The 20893-nt window shown below is 58.4% G+C and overlaps 2 protein-coding genes across 6 annotated transcripts in view; both read left to right on the forward strand.

Annotated features, from left to right (window-relative positions):
* The first annotated feature begins 43 nt into the window (after positions 1-43).
* On the forward strand, positions 44-10798 carry BCAM (basal cell adhesion molecule (Lutheran blood group)). Its single transcript, XM_033846021.2, has 15 exons — positions 44-182; positions 2510-2631; positions 3199-3427; positions 3524-3594; positions 3824-3920; positions 4012-4194; positions 4730-4866; positions 5133-5289; positions 7265-7380; positions 7483-7624; positions 7787-7923; positions 8104-8248; positions 8337-8481; positions 9405-9522; positions 9615-10798. Exons 1-15 carry the CDS (start codon positions 101-103, stop codon positions 9618-9620), a joined length of 1887 nt encoding a protein of 628 aa, XP_033701912.2. The 5' UTR covers positions 44-100; the 3' UTR covers positions 9621-10798.
* A 7035-nt stretch (positions 10799-17833) lies between these two features.
* Positions 17834-20893, forward strand: part of NECTIN2 (nectin cell adhesion molecule 2) — a 28185-nt gene continuing 25125 nt past the window's right edge. For 3 of the 5 annotated variants that reach the window (XM_033844557.2, XM_033844559.2, XM_033844558.2), the window contains exon 1: positions 17859-18175. In XM_033844557.2, coding sequence (XP_033700448.1) covers positions 18085-18175 — 91 coding nt within the window. In that variant the 5' untranslated portion in view covers positions 17859-18084. Of the gene's footprint in view, positions 18176-20893 lie in introns of all 5 variants that reach the window. The other 2 variants (XM_033844556.2, XM_033844560.2) reach the window with 2 other exon arrangements.

Genomic DNA, 20893 nt, shown 5'->3' on the forward strand with positions numbered 1-20893 from the left:
TCTCTCCAGCCCTGCGGCCGCCGAGCCCCAGCCCGGGCTCAGTTGTTTCCTCCTCTGCCGCCGCGCCCGCCGCCGCCACCCGCCACCCGCCACCTTGAACATGGAGCCCCCGGACGCCCGGGCCGGGGCGCGCAGGGGCCCGCGGCTGCTGGTGCTCGCGCTTCTGCTGGGGGCGCACCGAGGTATGGCTCGGGCTGAGAGCAGGGCGCGACTCAGGGGCGGCCCCTGGGGGACCCCGGGAAGGGAAGAGGGGAGGGGCTTTTACCAACCCAGGAAGCCTAACCTGGGGACCCCAGGGAGGAGGGATATGGGAGCATGGGGTGCCCTTCCCAGTGAGAGACATGGGGACAGCCAGGCAGAGGGGCTGGGGATCCACTGCAGTGGATTAGAGGCGACCTGAGAAGTCGCGGGACCCAAGAGCGCGGGCTCTCCTCTCCCTCCCCTACTCAGACCCTGGGATCTGCCCCCAGAGGTCCAGGCTTTCAGTGGCTGAAGCTTACCCCGGCACAGAAGAGACCAAAACAGATCTACCCGCTCAAAAGTTGTCAAGTTTTGAGAGGGTCAGGGACGCTGTGTCTAGAAACCAACAAGTTACGTGCATTTGAGGGTTCTCCCCCATGTAGCTTCAGAGCCCAGACTCAAAAGGACCCGCTGCCCCGCCTCCACCTCCATGGGAAAGGGCTGGGGCACCAGCCCTGACAGCGGAACCAAGTGTTTCCAAGTGACAGTGCCCCCTTCCCGGAGGCCCCAGATAATAAAATCCACACACCTGCATGGTGGTGGGAGGAGGGGAGGAGGCCCTGAGGCACTGGCAGCAGAGGGACAGAGAGATGAGAGAACTGGGGTAGAAAGAGATCTCTTCGTCCGCCCTTGCTGTCTGCCGCTCAGACCCAGCCTAGGGTACCAGCGTGGTCCCACCTCCCTCCCAGAGGGCAGGCCTGAGCCACAGGTGGGTGCCTGGGAATCCAGGCCCCTGGCACAAGCATGGCAAGTAGTGGGTCCCCAGGGGCAGAGCTGGGCCAGGCTGGGCGGGGAAGGGACCGGAGGTTCTAAGAATTGAGAGCTCAGGCCAGGATGCCAGCCCAGAGAGTGAAAGAGCCTGCTTTCCCGATGCAAGCAGCTCTATCTGCCAGGATCCTGGGACAGGAGTGCCGGCCCTCAGCTCCCTTCTCCCTTGAGACCCAGGATCCGGGCCCTCAACCCTGTACTCTTCTGAGGTGACACACTGCTCTCTCAAAGAGTCAGAGGGGCCAAGGAGCGGGCAGGGGGCTCGGGCAGGTCTGAGCCAGCCTGTCCCTCCCACATTCCTGAAACCTGCCCAGCCCTGTCCCCCTCACCGCGCCCACACACCCACCCTGCCTCAGCTCCGGCCCAGCCCCAGCCCCAGCCTCCCACTCCTGAGGGAAAGGGCCAGGGACAGGGCCGGGCCACATGGAGACTGAGAGAGACGCAGAGACCGGGAAACTAAGAGATGGAGACCCAGGGGGAGTGACACACCTGCAGAGGCGGCGATTAAGATGAGAGAGAGATGGTTATCCCACAGCACTGTGCCAGGCCCTATGCAAAGTGCTGGAGGCAAAGGAATGAGCCCACCCAGCCCTGCGCTTGAGGGGCATTTGATCTAGTGAGAAAAGCAAGGACAGACATGATTTGAGCCCAAGAGGATTGAATGGAGGCCACCGGGGCCCTGGGTGGCCCAGGGGAGGAGCGCTTAGTTCTGCAGGTGAAGGGCGGGATGGAGAGAAATGCTGATGGAATCTGAAGCTCAGAGGTGCAGAGATGACAGATGAAGGGAGAGAGGAGCTGGGTCCTGGGGGAGGGGCCAGGGGCCTGGACTCCTGGGTCCTGGGGAAGGAGGGGCGGGGGACCTGGACTCCTGGGTCCTGGGGGAGGAGGGGCTGGGGGTCTGGATCCTGGGTCTGGGGGAGGAGGGGCTGGGGGCCTGCATCCTGGGTCTGAGGGGGGAGGGATTGGGGGGCCTGGATCCTGGGTCTGGGGGAGGAGGGGTTGGGGGCCTGGATCCTGGGTCTGGGGGAGGAGGGGTTGGGGGCCTGGATCCTGGGTCTAGGGGAGGAGGGGCTGGGGCTGAGGGAGGAAGGGTTGGGGGCCTGGATCCTGGGTCTGGGGGAGGAGGGGCCGGGGGCCTGGATCCTGGGTCTGAAGGGGGAGGGGTTGGGGGGCCTGGATCCTGGGTCTGAGGGAGGAAGGGTTGGGGGCCTGGATCCTGGGTCTGGGGGAGGAGGGGTCGGGGGCCTGGATCTTGGGTCTGAGGGGGGAGGGGTTGGGGGCCTGGATCTTGGGTCTGAGGGGGGAGGGGCCGGGGGTCTGGATCCTGGGTCTGGGGGAGGAGGGGCTGGGGCTGAGGGAGGAAGGGTTGGGGGCCTGGACTCCTGGGTCTGAGGGCGGAGGTGCTGGGGGCCTGGACTCCTGGGTCCTGGGGGAGGAGGGGCTGTGTCTGGAAGACTACCTACTGGTGGTGGTGGGAGAGAGCTCAGTCGCCCTCCCGCAGGTGCCAAGGCTGAGGTGCGCCTGTCTGTGCCCCCTCTGGTGGAGGTGATGAGGGGGGAGCCTGTCACTCTGGACTGCACCCCTTTGGGGGCCCATGACCATTTCGTGCTGGAATGGTTCCTGGTGAGTGCTGCTGGCTGGGGGCCAGGGGATGCCAGAGGGGAGCCTGAGAGTCGGGGCGCAGTGGGGCTGCAGACGTTCATTCCCTCATCAGAGCCCAAAGGCCCCTAGACGCTCCACCCAGCTGCCTTTCCATTTTGCAGGTGGGGACATGGAGGCGCAGCAAGGGGGAGGCCCTCTCCAGGGTCCCCTGGTGTCCAGGCACAGCCGAGGCTAGAATGAGGACGTACCCCTCAGAGCGCTGGCTCTTGAGAGAGGACATGTAGAGGCAGACACCCATAAAGCAAGAGCCTGGGGGGTGGGACCAAAGAGAAAAAGGAAAGAGAGGGGAGAGGGAGACAGGTGGGAACAGAGGGAGATGGAGAAAGAGGGAGCCAGAGAGAGGAAAATGTGACAACAGACAGGGAGCAGGGGTGGGAGGAGGGGTGGAGAGAGGGACAGAGGGACCAGAGAGAGAGAGAGAGAACGTGAGGCAAAGAGATCCACGGAGCAGCAGAAAGAGAGGAACATCGAGGAGGGAGGGCCGGGCTGACCGGGCAGCCCCCAGCTGAGGCGCTCCTCCACCCACAGGCCGACCGCGCTGGGGTCCGCCGCCGCCTGGCCTCAGCCGAGCTGCACGGCACTGAGCTCCAGGACAAGGTGCACGACTCCCAGAGCCGCAGCCCACCATACCAGCTGGACTCCCGGGGCCGTCTGGTGCTGGCCGAGGCCCAGGTGGGCGACGAGCGGGACTACGTGTGCTTGGTGAAGGCGGGGGCCGCGGGCACCGCCGAGGCCACCGCGAGGCTCAGTGTGTTTGGTGAGTGTCGGGGCCCCCCCCCACTTGCTGCCCTGGGAAGGGGCAGGCCGGTGAGAACCCCGGGAAGGGGCTCCTCACATGACATCTCTCCCGTAGCGAAACCAGAGGCCACCGAGGTCTCCCCCAACAGAGGGACACTGTCTGTGATGGAGGATTTCGCCCAGGAGGTACCTCGGGCCACACCTTGATTCTAGGGTTCTGGGGGCGGAGGGGGCTGGGGACCTGGTCTCCTGCATCCTAAGGGCAGGAGGGGCTGGAGGCTTGGGCTTCCTAGTCTGAGGAATGGGGTGCTGGGAGCTGGACTCCTGCATCTGGCTGGGCAGAAACCCTAAGGGAGGGGGACCCAGACTTCAGGGTCCTGGCTCCGAGCCCATTGCGGGCCTGTGTCTGCCCCAGATAGCCACCTGCAACAGTCGCAATGGGAACCCGGCCCCGCAGATCACGTGGTACCGGAACGGGCAGCGCCTGGAGGTGCCCATGGAGGTGAACTCCGGTGAGCGCGCGGGAGCCCAGCTAGACTCCCTGGGGGCTGCGGCGGAACGGGGCCGGGCTGGCTGACCCCCTCGTCCCTCCCTCTCTCCCAGAGGGCTATATGACCAGCCGCACAGTCCGGGAGGCCTCGGGCCTGCTGTCTCTCACCAGCACCCTCTACCTGCGGCTCCACAAGGCCGACCGGGACGCCAGCTTCCACTGCTCCGTGCACTACCGCCTGCCCACGGGCCGGCACGGCCGCCTGGACAGCCCTTCCTTCCACCTCACCCTGCACTGTGAGTCCGTGCCGGCCTCTGACCGCCCTGACCTTGGACTCTACACCTCACTGTGGCCTGACCCTCCAGGCAGACCCATGAACCGCCACTCCCCTCTGACCTTCCACTCCCTTAGCTCGTGGTGTAGTTCGTACTGGCTTCTGGCCTTTGACCTCTGAGCTCAAATGGTAGCACGAGCCCCACCCTGACTTCTGACGCCCCCCATAGCACCCTGAACCCCACGGAGTTTCATGACTAAACGTTTTGTCCCATCCTTTCACACCACATTGGGTCCCCTGAATCTCACATTGACCTGTCACTCACACCGACCTCTGACCCTTGACCTGTTCTCTCAGCCTATCTCAACCTCTGAACCTCTGACCTCGGGTCCCTGATCTCAGAATAAGTGCGAACCTGAGCCTTGAAAGATAGAACCTCAAAAAAAAAAAAAAAAAGAAAGAAAGATAGAACCTCTAACCTTTCACTGACCTCTCTCCCTTAATCCAGCCCTACCTTTTACACTTGACCCTTTTCATGAGTCTGCCCTTTCCCTTAGATCCCACAGAGCACGTGCAGTTCTGGTTGGGCAGCCCGTCCACTACTGCAGGCTGGGTTCGCGAGGGTGACTCTGTCCAGCTGTTCTGCCGGGGGGATGGCAGCCCCAACCCGGAGTACACGTTTTTCCGTCTTCAGGTAACTCACCCCATCATTCCCTTGGAACCGCCAACCTCTGACCTCTGCAACATACTCACCTGCACCAACTTCTGACCTTTCACGTGGGTGGTGCCTGGCTTAGCAGGGCACCTGTCCGGTGACCCAGGAGCTATCAGGACCTCTGACCTCTGGTTTGAGAGAGTCCTGACTCACCGTGATGCCTGACTTGGATGACCCCTGACCTAGCATGACCCTGCCAGCCTAAGGCATCTCCTGAACCAGGTTCCTCATTCCTGGTCCCCCAGGACAAGCAGGAGGATGTGCTAAAAACAAATCTCGAGGGGAACTTGACCCTGGAAGGGGTGCAGCGGAGCCAGAGCGGGACCTACGGCTGCAGGGTGGAAGACTACGACGCTGCCGAGGACGCAGAGCTCTCCAAAACCCTGGAGCTACACGTGGCCTGTGAGAGCCCCGGGAGGGCGGGAGGGGGTGCCTGGCACCAGCCGCCTCCTCACCCTCACCCCTCCGCGGCCCGCCTCCAACCCTTTCTGTGGTCCCTGCCCTGGTCCAGATGCCCCAGGCCCCTCCAGTCTCCCACACAAGGCAGCCAGAGAGCCCTTTCCAAAGCATAAACACCTGACCTTCCCCTGCTCGGAACCTGCCATGGCTCCCCAGTGCTCTCGGGAGAAAATCCACATGCCTCACCATGGCCTTCGAGGCCCACCTGGCTGGCCTCACCTTCGGCAGACCCTTCTTCCGGCCAAGGCATTCACCCCGTCACACCACAAGCTCCTCTCCTCTTTCCTACGATAACTCCCCATCCTCTCTACCATCCATTCCGGATCAATCTCATGGGTCCCAGTCTTCTAAGAAGCCTTCTCTGTCCACCTGCACCCAAGCCCTGTGTGAAGGCTCTGTCCCTCCTCCACGCTCCTCCCACCTCCCTTCCTGGGGCTAGACCCAGTGCCAGATGTTAGGGACAGCTCTGTGAACAAGACAGCCCAGTCCCTGCCACCACAGAGCTCCAGGTCCAGTAGGGGAGACAGATGGTAAACACTGAACAAGACACTTTGAGTAGCAATCCTGCGTCTACAGAGACTAACACAGAGGGATGGGATGAGGAATTGCCCGGCGAGCGGGGATTATTTTAGATCGGGGGTGTTGAAGGCTGCGTCCCTAGGAAGCAGATTCTGACTACAGGCAGGAAACTTACGGGGAGCGCCTTGGGATCCACACCTATTGGGGGGTGGGGAGGGGAAGGAAGCAGGATTGGGCAGGGGGGGAAGTTGGGCTTCAGTCTAAGGAAGACCTCGGTCGGTCCCGCAGGGCACTTGGAGGCTGGGATATCCCCAGCTGGGGCGTGGGGGCCAGGCCTTTATACCGCCCACGTCAACCCATTATTGGATGTGGGCTGCCTGGGGGAGGAGGGGACATGACCTTGAACGAGGGGCTCTCTGAGGCTCAGGCAGTTTCCAGAGCCGGCTGACAGCTGAGGGCTGACAGCTGACACCCTTCTCAACAGCTGGGGGAACAAATCCTTCAGTGCCGAAGGGGAAGCCTGAGTGTCCACAACAGAGGGTCAGAGAGGCCTCTCTGAGAAGGGGGAATTTGAGTAGGAAACCAAAGAATGGAATCAGAAATACAAAGAGCCAGAAAAAGAGCGTTCCAAGCCAAGGAAACAGCACATGCAAAGGCCCTGAGGCAGGACCCAACTTGGCATATACTGTAGAACAACAGGGAGAGAATAGGGTAGCTGGAGCTCCTGGGATAAGGGGGGAGGGTGGGAGATGAGGTTGAAGCAGTGGGCAGGGTCGACCAGGCAGAGTTTTTTGGCTTCATCAAGGAATGTGGCCTTGATGCCCACGGTACTGGGGAACCACCGCAGGATTTTAAGCAGAGGCAAGGGCTGACCAGTGTGTGTTTTGAAAAGATCCCCCTGGCTGCTCAGCAGAGGATGGACCAGAGAGGATAAGAGTCTTGCCCAGTAGGGAGACCAGTGAGGAGGTGACTGCAGCCATGAAGGCAGTTGGACCCTGGGGTCAGAGATGGAAAGAAGGGAGAAGATCCATTTGTGGGGCGCGGCGCAGAGCAGAGAAATATTTGCTAAAAGGATGGGTAGTACAGAGGAGAAGGCCAGGGTGTGGGTGGTAAGTCAAAGAAGGAGCGCCTCACACCTCCAAGGTTATCCATTAACCTTGGGCCCAGACATCAGCTCTGGAGGCAAGTGGCCGAGGTGGGCATGTATTTTGGAGTTAGATTCCTAGATCTGGGCTCCAGGGCCTGGCTGGGAGAGTGGAGAGTTCATGGCGCTGGGGAGAACTTGGCGTTCTCTGCTGACGATTGTCCGTTCACGTCTGCACCCCCAACAGCCCTGGAGAGTCCCTAGCCGAGTGGGTGAGGGTCCGGGGAAGGTGACAGTCTGTACCCCCCCCTCCAGACCTGGACCCCCTGGAGCTCAGCACTGGGGAGGAGCTTTCCTTACCCCTGGGCAACAGCACAGACGTGAACTGCTCCGTGCGAGGCCTGCCCACCCCAGCCCTACGCTGGACCAAGGTGAGAGGGAAAGACATCCCCCCAGCACAAGACCCCCCCGCTCCCATCGACCCCTCCCTTCTCTCACGGCCGGCCTGACCTTCTCTTTCTCTCCCCACCCAGGACTCGGTACCCCTGGGGGACAGCCCCACGCTCTCCCTCCGCTCCGTCACCTTCGATTCCGCCGGCACCTACACGTGTGAGGCCTCTATGCCCACGGTCCCCGTCCTTAGTCGCACCCGAAGCTTCGAGTTGCTGGTCCAAGGTTTGGGGGCGGGAGAACAGGGGTCGTGTGGGAGAGTGGGGGGCCAGGACCAAGCAAGACAGGGTCCACAGCTGGTCCTTCTCTCTCTCCTCGTTCTCTCTCCCTCTGTCCCCTTCCCCGGGGTGCCTCCCGCTCACCTCCTTCCCACCCCACCACCCGCAGGCCCACCGGAGTTAAGGGCAGAGGAGACTCAGCCCAAGGCAGAGGGTGGCTGGAGGGAAGGAAGTGAAGTCAGGCTGACCTGCTACGCACGCGGCTACCCAGAGCCCAAACTCAGCTGGAGCCAGTTGGGCGGCAGCGTAAGGGACCCTCCTCTGCATCCCGAACCCTCTGGCACCCTCCCCAAGTCCCTGCCCCCCAACGGTCCAAGCACTGTGTGTCACCCACCCCACGCCCCTTCGCCGACCACTTCCTCTTCACCTGTGCCCTCACCCGAGCCCTTGGCCCCGTGGGCCCAGGCCTGACACGAGCCTCCACAGCTAGCAGAGCCAGCCCCCGGAGGCCAGGGCTGGGTGAGCAGCTCCCTGACCCTGAAGGTGACCAGTGCCTTGAGCCGAGATGGCGTCTCCTGTGAGGCCTCCAACCCCTACGGGAGCGACCGGCACGTCTTCCACTTCGGCACTGGTGAGTGACCGCAGTGGTGGGACAGGAGCCGGGTGCGGGGCAGACAGCGCTGCTGGCTGACCGCCTCCCCCTCCGTCCTGCCCCGCAGTGGCCCCCCAGACCTCCCAGGCTGGAGTTGCGGTCATGGCCGTAGCCGTCAGCGTGGGCCTACTGCTCTTCATCGTGGCCGCCTTCTACTGCATGAGACGCAAGGGGCAACCCGGCTGCTGCCAGCGGGGGGAGAAGGGATCTCCGTGAGTGGCGTGCCACCTTGAAATTGACCTCTCGAACCCAGCTCTGACCTCACCCCCAACCTCTACCCCAAACCAACCACATCCCCAACTCCAGCTCCGTCGCCAGTAAGGTGCCGTCCCATCTCCGACCTCAGAGCTGATGCATGACCATGCCCTCCCCCATCCTCATCCCCAGCTACAGCCCCACCCAACCCATAAGCACCTCCCGACCCCTCCAAGCCCACCTTAACCCCAGTCCCATCCCCCGTCTCATCCCCACCTCTGATCCCAACCCCAACCCATAACTATGCCCAAACCCACCCCAACCCCAGTTTAACCCCATCTGTACCCCAGCCTCCTCTGCCGCGACTCCAACCCCAAACCCAGCCTATAACCGTCACCAAACCCGTCCCCGTCTAACCTCCATGTCTCCATCCTCAGCCCTGACACATAAACATCCCCATCTCCAACCCCAATCCTGACCATGCCCCTAACCTCACCCCACACTCCAGCTTCCTGTCCATCCCCAGCCCCTCCCCCAGCCGCATCCTCAACTCCAGCCCGTACCCAGCACCAAAGGCAGCTTCAGCCACATGCCCATCCCCAAGGCCCCCCTGCAAACCCCATCCCGTTCCCATTCCTAGCTCCGAACCCATCCCTATCTGACCTCATCTCCAAGCACAGCCACACGGCCGCCCTCGGCTCCAGTCCACAGCCATCCCCACACCCATCCTCCAAACCGACCCCAGCGACATCACCAGCTCCAACTCCAACAGCATCTTCGACCGTGGCCTCAGCCTATACCCAACCCCAGTGCCACTACCACCTCCTACCCCATCCAGACCGTTCCCACCCATCCCCAAGTCCATCCCCATCCAACACACGCCGTGCACAGCTCTTTCCCTGGCCGTGACCACCTCCAACATGCTGCCTCCTCCCACTAGGCCACCTGGGGAACCTGAGCTGAGCCACTCAGGGTCGGAGCGGCCGGAGCAGACGGGCCTTCTCGTGGGGGGTGCCTCTGGAGGAGCCAGGCATGGGAGCAGGGGCTTTGGAGATGAGGTGGGTGAGGGCCTGGGCCGGGGGTGAGAGGGGAGTGCCGGGGGTGGCACAGCCTCTATGAGCCCAGGCTGACCCCTCCATCTTCTCCCCAGTGCTGAGCCCGAGGACCTCCCAGAGGCAGTCACTGAACCCGACCTGGAGTTGCGGGCACCAGAAAACCAGCCCTGCCCACGCCTCCGCCTGCCCCCGCCTTCCCGGCCTACCCTCATCCCTCTCGGGCCCTCCCTTCCTTCCTCTGTAGGCTGGGCAGGGACCACAGCAGCCCTACCGCTGCTGGGAGGGAGGAGACCTTCCTACAGGGAGTATGACTCTCCCAGGCCCCAGAATAGCTCCTGGACCCAAGCCCAAGGCCTGGCCTGGGACGAGACTCGAGGGTCGGCTGGCCGGGGCTATTTTTACCTCCTGTCTCCACTGCTGGTCCCCCCACCTGACGTCCTGCTGCAGAGTCTGACACTGGATCCCCACCTCACCCCCACCCCTGCCCTCGCCCCCTCATCTGTGGACACTGGAGTCTGGAATAAATGCTGTCTGTCACGTGGACACCATCCTGTGGCCAGAGCCTCCTCCGGGGGGATGAAAGGGGAAAGAGGCGCAGGTGATGTTCCCCTCCCCCCTGGCCCTCCCGCCCCCTTGCTGCACCTCGGGAGAATCTGATGTCACGGAGAAAGAAATGAGAGAGAGAGAGAGAGAGAGAGAAAGAGGCGACTCAGCTGGTTGAGAGTGGAGGAGAGAGGTGCTGGGGGTCCAGAGGGAGGTGAGCCTGGCCCCTGAGGACCAGTGCCTATTTGCGGGGTGGGGTGCCGCCCCCTTAAGTAAAAGTTCCCAGTCTCTCTTGCCAGAGACCCAGGGGAATTGAAGTTTCCAGAGGAAAAGCTCTCTCTGAGCCGTAGAGTGGGTGGAATTAGGGATTTAGCTGTCTACTCTGAGGGTGGCCTGGTGCCAGCAGTTGAGGACTCCCTGGGGGAGGAGGGGTGACTTGGAGGAACCCCAGTGAAGGGGCCTGGGGCAGAGAGAAGAGAGGGTAGAAACGGCAAGGCCAGCTAGAGAGACTTACTGAGGCAGAGGAAGAGGGATTTGAAAGGAGGATAGAGAGGCTTAAGGGGAGGTAGAGGGATGGACTGGGGCGGCTCAGAGAAGAGAGAGAGCCATTGAGTCAGACAGAGATTTGGGGAGAGAGGCAAAGACAGACTAATACAGGCATACCTTGGACCTATTTCCAGTGCAGTTCCAGACCACGGCAATAAAGCAAATATCACAATAAAGCGTGTCACATGAATTGTTTGGTTTTCCAGTGCATGTAAGTTATGTTTGCATTATACTGTAGTCTAGTAAGTGTGCAATAGCGTTATGCCAACAAAAACAATGTGGGACTTCCCTGGTGGCGCAGTGGTTAAGAATCCGCCTGCCAATGCAGGGGACACGGGTTCAAGCCCTGGTCAGGGACGATCCCACATGCCGCGGAGCAACTAAACCCGTGAGCCACAACTACTGAGCCTGAGCTCTAGAGCCCGCGAGCCACAACTACTGAAGCCCACGCACCTAGAGCCCGTGCTCCACAACAAGAGAAGCGACCACAATGAGAAGCCCAGGCACCACAACGAAGAGTAGCCCCCGCTCGCCACAACTAGAGAAAGCCCGTGCACAGCAATGAAGACCCAATGCACCCAAAATAAATAAATAAATTGATTTTAAAAACCAAAAAAACAATGTACATACCTTAACTAAAAAACACATTCTTGTTAAAAACACTAATCATCATCTGAGCCTTCAGTGAGTCCCAGCAGTCACATCAAAGATCACTGATCACAGATCACCAGAACAAACAGAATAACAATGAGGAAGTTTGAAATATTGCAAGAATTATCAGCAGAGACAGGAAGCGAGCCAAGGCTGTTGGGAAAATGGCGCCAACGGACTCCCTCGACACAGGGTGGCCACGAACCTGCAGTTTGTGAAAAATGCAGTATCTGGGAGGCGCAATAAAGCAAAATGCCGTAAAGAGAGGTAGGCCTGTAGAGACAAAGACAGAAACACAGAACTGGGATTCAGAGAGATCCTCCCAGTTAGAAAGGAAGAGAAAAAATGTTTGAAAGGAGCAGCTCCGAAGCAGGAGGAGGGGGCTGGGTGGGGATGGCGGACGGACACGTGTGACTTTGGGCAAGTGACTTCACCTCCCTGAGTCCATCAGATGGAGATAAATCACACTTGGGCTGTGAGACGTGAGAGCAGCCATCCCTGTGCCATGCATGCTGGGAGGTCTCTGCAGGTGACCCCACCCCCTGTCATCAGTTTACTCAGCCACGAAGTGGACCAAATGGGATCTGTGGCCGTGCGAAGTTGGACGCCCAGAGGCGCCAGAGCAGAAGGGCTCACAGTGGCCGAATAAAGGTGCTCAAAGCCCATGGTTTATTGAATCAGATTAGAACAAACGTGAGAAGCAAGAGAGTTGGGGCGCAAGCAATCAAAGGGCCCCCTGCCTGACCTCTGGTGTCCATATGGCTCTCTTGTCCTTTCACTGTGGTGTGGTCTCCATGCCCAGAGTCGAGGGGGAGCCAGGAGGCTCTGCACCGAGAAGACGCCAGGGCCACATGGGGGCAAATGTGCTCGGCCACACCTGCAGCTGGAGGAGCATGTGCTTGGTGGCCATGGCTTTTACCTGCATGGCATACGTGGGCGCAGGACTCACCAAGCAGAGCGAGAGTCACCAGCGAGAAATACCTTAAGGACTCTCAGATACTTGGGGCTTACTCGATCTTTCCATCCTTCCCCTCTACGTTCAGCTCACTTTTTTAATCCAAGTATAGTTGATTTACAATGTTGTGTTAGTTTCTGCTGTACAGCAAAGTGATTCAGTTATACATATATATACATTCTGTTTCATATTCTTTTCCACTATGGTTTATCACAGGATATTGAATAGAGTTCCCTTGGACCTTGTTGTTTATCCATTCTGTATGTAATAGTTTGCGTCTGCTAATCCCAAACTCCCAATCCATCCCTCCCTCCCCAGCTGAATATTCTTTTAAAAAAAAAATACAGCAGGGCTTCCCTTGTGGCGCAGTGGTTAAGAATCCGCCTGCCAATGCGGGCGACACAGGTTCGAACGATGGTCCGGGAAGATCCCACATGCCGTGGAGCAACTAAGCCCGTGCGCCACAACTACTGAGCCCGTGTGCTGCAACTACTGAAGCCCGTGTGCCCAGAGCCCGTGATCCGCAACAAGAGGAGCCACCACAATGAGAAGCCCGTGCACCGCAACGAAGAGTAGCCCCCGCCCCCCCGCTCACTGCAACTAGAGAAAGCCCTCGTGTAGCAATGAAGACCCAATGCAGCCAAAAATAAATAAATAAAATAAAATAAAATACAGCAGACACACATAAAAATCATAGGGTGGTTGGGAGAATTTGATAACTGTGGAAAGTGTTTGGTACAAAGCCTTGCACAGAGCATGTGTTCATTATTATTATTGTTATTATTATTATCATATCATCATTAATGGAAAATGGAGGGACAGAAAGAAAAGCAAGGAAGGGACCAGGTGGAGAGAGGTACCACTCTAAGGACAGATATTGGTGAAGGGGGATTTGGGGAGCTGGAGAGGGAGTGAACAGATGGCTGGGGGAGGGGAGAAAGGGGACTCCAGGGAGGAAGGGGTGCTCTGCCCAGCACCTGGTCCCCGAGTTAATGAAGGGAGGGTCCTGGCCTGTCTCCCAGTAGGGCATATATTTGCATAAGGTCCCTTATCTGCATGACATCCCAGGCAATTTGCATACAGATGGTAGCCTTCGCCCTCCTCAGTCTGACCCCTCCTCCCACCTTGGCCACGGGTCTGGTGGAAGGGGAGAGGAGGAGGAATGAACCACCAGGATCTGGGGCTCCAGGAAGTGAAGGCAAGTTTGCAGTGGACTCCCCTTGCTCCTCAACTTTCTGTGGCTCCCTATTGCTTTCAGGACCTGCTAAGGTGTTGCCCCTCACACACCCACTGCTCTCTCTCTCACACCTTGTGCCTTTGTGACTTTACTATTCCTTCCACCTGGAACGTCCTTCCTCATTTTCTCCAGCTGTAACAAGGCTTGCCTGTCCTTCAAAGCCAGGACATCTTGAAGAATTCTGACAAGTTTTCACTCCCTGTTCCTTGCCCTTGGAACTTTACTGGAATTTGTGCCACCTCTGGACTCGTGCAGATTTTATTAGTAAAGATATGCTTCATTGAAAGTGACAAAAAACTGAAGCCAGAAAGTTGTGTAAGTGAAAAGGGAAAATTATTCACTCATATAACCAGGAAGATCAAAGGCAAAGGCTGACTACCTTCAGGCATAGCTGGATCCAGGGGCTCAAATAGTCTCATCAGAAAACTGTCTTTTTCTTTTTTTTTATAAGGGAGGTTTATCCTTTTTTTTTTTTTAAATTTATTTTTGGCTGCATTGGGTCTTCATTGCTGCAAACAGAGGCTACTCTTCGTGGCGGTGCACGGGCTTCTCATTGCCATGGCTTCTCTTGTTGCGGGGCACGGGATCTAGGCACGTGGGCTTCAGTAGCTGTGGCACACGGGCTTGGTTGCTCCACGGCATGTGGGATCTTCCCGGAACAGAGCTCAAACCTGTGTCCCCTGCATCGGTAGGTGGATTCTTAACCACTGCGCCCCCAGGGAAACCCAGAAAGCTGTCGTTTTCCATTTCTCAGCTCTGTTGTCCTCCATGCACGGACAGGGTCTTTTGCCTCTGGAGGCACCTATAGTACCAGATTTCTACCCTACAAGTTTAGCAACCCCCATCAAAAGAGGGTGTCCCTTTCCTATTAGTTCAAGAAGAAGTCTCAGGGCTAATTCTTATTGGTCAGGAATGGGCCCCACCCCCATCACTGAACCAATCCCTGTGGCCAGGGGATCGAATGCTCTGATTGGCCAGGACTGGCCAGGCTCACTCTGAACCAGAAGGGCTTAGTATGGAAGAGGTTACTGGGCGGGTAAAATACTTGGCATCAACTCCCCAGCTCCATCAGGAAGCCTTTGGCCCTGTGCCCCTACCTCCTGGTAGTTATGGCTCTTCAGTGAACTGTCACCTCTGAGACTCCTTGACACTGGAAATTAACTCCCCAGGTATGAGACCCACCCAGTCATTTGTCAACAAACACACAGGCAGTGCTCAACCTTGTCCATGTGACCGGGGGCATGAAACTCTAGCCTACCACCCTCCTGGGCCTTCCCTCCTGGGCTCACCCCAGCTCACAAAGAATAGCCAGGAGACAGCTGAGCACGCTCCTTGACAGACCAGGAGAAGAATGGGTGCTAAGGGGGGCTTCCTGGAAGAAGTATCCCTGGGGACTGGTTATTTTATTCAAGGGAGAAATGGGGGAAGGGAGAGAATTTTACAAAGCAAGTTAGTAGCAAAGATGGCACTAACCCAAGAGATCCTGGCCTTAGTCTGGCCCCAGATGAGGAGAAGACAGAGAGTTCTAGAGAGAATTTATTATGTACCTACAGTAGTTCTCCCTTATTTGTGGAGGGTATGTTCCAAGACCCCCAGTGGAAACATAGATTGTACTGAACCCTACATATACAATGTTTTTTCCTATACATACATCCCTGTGACAAACTTTAATTTATAAATGAGGCACAGTAAGAGAATATCTGAATTGCCAGCATCTTTTTTTTTTTTTGGCCACGCCCTGTGGCATGAGAAATCTTATTTCCCCCACCAGGGGGCGAACCCGTGCCCCCTGCAGTGGAAGCATGGAGTCTTAACCACTGGACCGCCAGGGAAGTCCCCAGCATTGCTATTCTTGTGCTTTGGGGCCATTATTAAGTAAAATAGGGTTACTTGGACATAAGCACCGTGATACCGCCGCAGTCGATCTGATAGATCTGATAACAGAGACGGCTACTAAGTGACTCACAGGCAGGTAGTGTATAAGTGAGGGTATGCTGGACAAAGGGATGATTTACGTCTAGGGCTCGAGACTTCACCACGCTACTCAGAATGATTTAAAACCAATGAAGTGGGCTTCCCTGGTAGCGCAGTGGTTAAGAATCCGCCTGCCAGTGCAGGGGACACAGGTTCGAGCCCTGGTCCGGGAAGGTCCCACATGCCACGGAGCATCTAAGCCTGTGCGCCACAACTACTGGAAGCACCACAATGAAGAGTAGCCCCCGCTCGCCGCAACTAGAGAAGGCCCGCCTGCAGCAACAAAGACCCAACGCAGCCAAAAATAAATTAAAATAAAATTAAAAAAAAAAAGATGAAGTTTTATTTCTGGAATTTTCCATTTGATATTTTCAGACTGTTGTTGACTGTGGGGTAACTGAAAACGCAGATAAGAGGGGACTACTGTATTTGTCCAGCTGGCCTCACACCAGACTAGTGTCGAGTCTGAGAAACACATTGTGGGGAGCTCCCAGTCTGCTACTTCCTTGCTGGGTAGCGTGGGGCAAATGATCACTCTGTGTTCTGTGTACTTTTCAGTGAAATGGGGATCATAAGTGTCCCCTTCACGGGATTCTTGTGCGGAATTAACTGACAAGTAGCAAACCCTTTGACTTTGGGTCCAGTCACTTCAGCTCTCTTTGTGCCTCAGTTTCCTCATCACACAGGGTGCTGTGGGGGTTATTTGAGATAATACTTGTAGCGCACTTGGATCAGTGCCTGGCACATAGTAAGTGCTAAATACATTTATTAATAGCATTTTTACCAAGACGTGAATGCCGGTCAGTAAGAGTCTCCACCATGTAAGATCTTGCCCTTCTGAAGAGAAAAACTCAGGTGCGTGGCAGGTGGGAAGGGAGGACAAGTCTATGGGGGTCCTCTTGGTAGGGCAAGAAGCTCCCAAGCATCTGCCCCCAGCTGATCCGCTCCTTTTCAGAGGAACTGGAACGGAGGGATTTCAGGCGCTCGGTGGCATCCCCTCCCTCGGCCTCCTGTTTCCCGCCCTCGTCCCTACACGCTGGGCGGCCTCACCAGCTCCCCCGGGCAGTCCAAGGAATGTGAAGAGGTAGGTGGGGGTGGGGAGGAGCGGGAGCCGCCGGGGAGAGACAAAGGGGCCGAGTCAGAGCCAGAGACACAAAGACGCGAGGAGGCTGGGAAGATAGAAGTGGGACAAGGACACGGGGAGGGACCAGCGGAGTCTGGAGGCCCGATCCTAGCCCAGCCCCGCAGGGCCAGCGGAGCGCCAGGGGTGGTCTGTGCTGCCCCCTGGCGGAAGGCTGCGGTAAGGAGACGGTGCGGACCAGATGCAGGAGAGGACTGGGGAATGCAGGGAGCGAGAGAGAGGTCAAGAGAGACGCAGAGAGAAACAAGAGATACCGAAAGAGACACAGAAACCCACAGAGAGACAGAGGGACAGAGAAAGACAGAGATAGAAACATACAGAGAGACACAGACGCAGAGAGAGACACAGATGCAGGGAGCGAGAGAGACAGAAACACAGACAGAGAACAAAGTCAAAGGGATGGAAAGAGACAAGGAACCAAGTGACACAGAAACAGTGATAGAAAAAGACACCAGGAAGAAAGAGACCAGAAACACTAAGAGACACGGAAACGTGAAGACTGAAAGACCCAGAGATAAACACAGGGACGGAAAAAGAGGCAAAGATAGACACAAAAACAGAGACACTAAAAGAGACAGAGAGAAATCTAAAAAGAAACGACTCCCAGAGTCGCAGGCAGAGATTGAAAAAGATGAAGATAGGCTGAGAGGCGTACAGACCGGAGAGACAGTGGCCCCGGGGAGAGAACTGGGGAAGTCTCGAGGCGGGGAAGGGGGTGGGGGTGGGCTCTCAGCGTGGGGGCGGGGCTCCAGAGGGGCGAACCTATGAGAACCCACGTGCCTCACGCGGGTGTGACGAGACGGCCAGGACTAATACTGAAGGGGGCGGGGTTAGGATTTGGGGCGGGACCGAGGCCAGGGTATACTTAGCTCCTGGGAAGGGGAGGGGCAGACTACCTGGAGAACGAATGGGAGAGGCCGTGTTGGGGGGCGGGGCTTCACGGAGGCGGGACGTTCGGAAGCCCCTAAGCGTACCCCGTTAGACAGGGGGCGGGGCGCGAGGACAACCTCTGGTGTAAGGGGGCGTGGGTAGAACACTAAGGGGCGGGGTTTGAACGCTAAGAGAAGGCATAGATAGAATTCTGGGACAGGGGGGCGGTGACCAAAGAAACCTGGGAGGGGCGGACAGAGAATCCTGAGGAGCAGCGGGTGTAGGTAGAATCCTACGACAGGGAGGGAGAGGAATGCTGGGGGGCGGGGCGGGAGTGGAATCCCAGGAGGGGGCGGGGTCAGACCAGCATGAGGGGGCGTGGCCCGAGCCTAAGAGCGGCTCGGTGTCCGGGGGAAGAAGGGGGTGGGTCCTGTGACGTCAGCGAGTCCGAAGCCAGAAAGAAGCCCGGGGCCGGGGGCGCTGAGCCGGGAGAACCGGACCGCGAGAGCAGAGACGGGAGAGCAGAGCGCGGCGGGAGCCAGCCGGGAGCCGAAGCCACTCAGGCACCTGCGCGTCTGCCCAACCGATCGGCGCACGCAGAGTGGCCTGCAGGTCCCCGCCCGGGCCCAGTCCCTCCCCGGGCCCCCCATGGCCCGGGACGCAGCCCTCCCGCCGTCGAAATTGTCGCCGCTGAAGCTGCCTCTACTGCCATTGCTGCTGCTACTGCTCCGGGAAACCGGTGAGAGACCGCAGGCGCCTCCCCGCCGCGCGCGAACCCATCCCCTTCCCTACCCCCAGCAGGAGGGTGGCGATGATGAGGCGAGACCACCCCCCTTTCCTTCACCCAGAGTTGGGAGTCTGAGGCCCGGGGAGAATTGAGGGCAGGGAGCCAGATGCCGAGGTCCTCGAGAGGGGCGGGGAGCTCGGACTTTGGGTCCCTTAGAGGGCCAAGAGTGATAATTCGGGCGACCTGGGGAAGGGCCTGCGAGCTCCAACCCCGAGCCCGAGAGTGCTAGAGGCTCTGACTCCCGGGCCCCAGAAAAATTAGGGGCTGAGGGCTCTATCTCTTGGGTCCCAGGAAGAATGAAGGCTAGGGGCTCTGTCTACTGGGGTCCTGGTAGAATTGGGGTCAGGAAGGGCTCAAACTTGTGGGTTCCAGACTGTGAGCACGGGGCTCTGTCTCCTGGGTCCCAGACAGAATTGGGGGGAGGGGAGGGCAAAAGGCCCTGTCTCCTGGGCTCCAGATTTAATTGTGGGCATTGGAATGTCTCCTGAGATTCAGACATAAATGTGGGCAGAAACCCTGACTCTTGGGTTATAGATATAATTAAGGGCCGGAGGCCCTGTCTGGAAGCTGGAGGCTCGGTCGGCTGTGTCCCAGGTAGATTAAGGAGGCCGAGTCCCGCCGGCTGGGACACTTCCCTTTCCTTGAGAGCCGTCGGCGGGGCATCCCTGGGGAAGTTTTCCGGGTTTCACTTTCGCCGAGCCAGGGCAAGGCAGGGGCGGGCGCTCTCCTGGCTCCCGGTCCCGGACTCCCGGTTTCGGGACCTTATCTTTCCTCTAGTCGCGCCTTTGTCCTAGGAGCCGCAGCGGGAGGTGGACGCGAAGAGATGCCGCCCTAATCCGCTGTCTCTCCCTCTGCTCGGCCCACCCCCCGCCTCCCGTTTCCCCCACCTCCCCTAGGGGAGGGGTGCAGCCCCGGGAGAGGGAGGGGATGGGAGGAAGCAGGTGAAGGAGGCTCTGGCCCCGCCCCCTTGCAGGTGACCCGGCTGTTTATTCCCAGCTAGAAATTCAGGATACTGGAGTTTCCCAAAGGTTTGCCAGAAACTACGGAGGGAGCTTGCGGGACCCCTGGTCTTTTTTTCCCAGCATGTGTCTGAATTGTCTCCCAGCTTTGACCCAGAACTTTGTACTGACTCTTCCATCGCCTGCCTCTCCCTCTGTGTCAGAAATAGGGAGATAAAGTCAGAACCTGCCACCTCTGTGAGAATGCTCAGAATCCACCCGTCCTTGGGCCAGACATTGACTCGGTGCGTGATCTCATGGAAGGCTCTTGATCACCCTGGAAGACAGGTCCAGTTCCTGTTCCCATTTTGCAGATGAGGAAACAGAGGCTTAGAAAGGGCAAGCCACTTTCCCAGGGTCCACAGCCAGTCTGCAGACTTCAGAGCCTTTCTTGCCTCTGCCCCACCTGGTGGGCTTCAGAAAGTGTTTCTGAGCCTCCATTTCCTCCTTTGGAAAACTGAGATAATTCCTTCCCTGCGGGGCCATTGGAGGAATCTAGAGGTCCCACTGGTCCCCGGGGGGGGGGGGGGGGGCGGGGAAGCTCTTAGCACCTGAGGAGGAGGTCTTCCCCTTTCCTGACCCTCCATCCTTGTGCCTTTTCTCTCTGCTCTCCCTCCCCTCCTTCCCTCACTTTCTCTCCCCGCTTCCTCTCTCCATTTCTCACCCTCTCCCTCTGCTCCTCTGGCTCTCTAATCTCTCTCCAAGCTCTTTCTCTCCTCCTTTCTTGCCCTCTGTCTCCCCTTTCCATCCATCTCTGTTTCCCTGTCCCTGGCTCCTCTGCCTTCCCCCTCCTTGGCCTCCACGGAATGAGGGTGCACCACCTGGGCTTCCTGCTGTGGCTGCCCTCCCCAGTCCTCCCAGCTTTCACTGCTCATCCATGTCAGCCAGGCAGCCCCACGGTAGCGGAGGGGGATGGGAGGACAGGGGACTGCCCGCCTGCTGTCTCTTCTTGTTAAGGAAGGGGGACTGGACAGGGGAGAAGTAAGGGTGGGTCTGCTCACATCCTAGGGGGAGGAGAGGGGAGAGAGGGATACAGGGAGAGGCTGGAGATAAAGGGATGGGGACAGAAGCCAATAGAGGGAGGGCATCAGAAACAAATTTAGGGATGGGGTCAGAGACACATACAGGAATGGAACCGAGAGGTGGGGGAATGAAATGCAGTCACAGGGATGGGGCAGTGTGGGAGTGGGAGCCGGGGGGTAAGGGAGCTGGAAGGACATCTGGATAAAGGCAGGAACAGCATAAAGAGAGAGACAGACGTTTGGTGACAGGCAGGGGGCCCAAAAGACCCCAGCCAGTCAGTGACGGCGATGCCATGACCCAAGGAGGTCGGGGCACAGGCGACCCTCAAGGCCAGCAGTGTGTGGGGGCCACGGGGAGTGGTGGACACGGAAGGGACAGGGAGTTGGGCACTCTGGCCAGCTCCCCCGCCTCCGCCAGGGATGCTGTTACATTTTTAATGTCCCGGTGATGCTGAGAAATGGAGCAGGAGGGGGAGGAGAAGAGGGGACCCAGTAAGATGGCCCAGCAAAGAGAAAGTGTGTCACAGGTGTGGAGAGACATGCAGAGATGGGGAGACCCAGGAGGCAGAGAGAGCTGAGGGTCAGGGACACCGAGAAACGGCGGCCCTGAGACGTGGAGACCAGAAACCTGAAGAGATTAGGGACCCCAG

The sequence above is a fragment of the Tursiops truncatus genome, chromosome 19 (genome assembly GCF_011762595.2).
Source record: "Tursiops truncatus isolate mTurTru1 chromosome 19, mTurTru1.mat.Y, whole genome shotgun sequence".
Taxonomy (NCBI): Eukaryota; Metazoa; Chordata; class Mammalia; order Artiodactyla; family Delphinidae; genus Tursiops; species Tursiops truncatus.

Excerpts from the sequence above, each read along its gene's own strand:
- BCAM (XM_033846021.2), top strand. The coding sequence starts at position 101 with ATGGAGCCCCCGGACGCCCGGGCCGGGGCGCGCAGGGGCCCGCGGCTG. Across the intron at positions 4,195-4,729 it reads CTTCCACCTCACCCTGCACT|ATCCCACAGAGCACGTGCAG; the intron begins GTGAGTCCGTGC and ends CCTTTCCCTTAG. Across the intron at positions 7,924-8,103 it reads GGAGCCAGTTGGGCGGCAGC|CTAGCAGAGCCAGCCCCCGG; the intron begins GTAAGGGACCCT and ends GAGCCTCCACAG.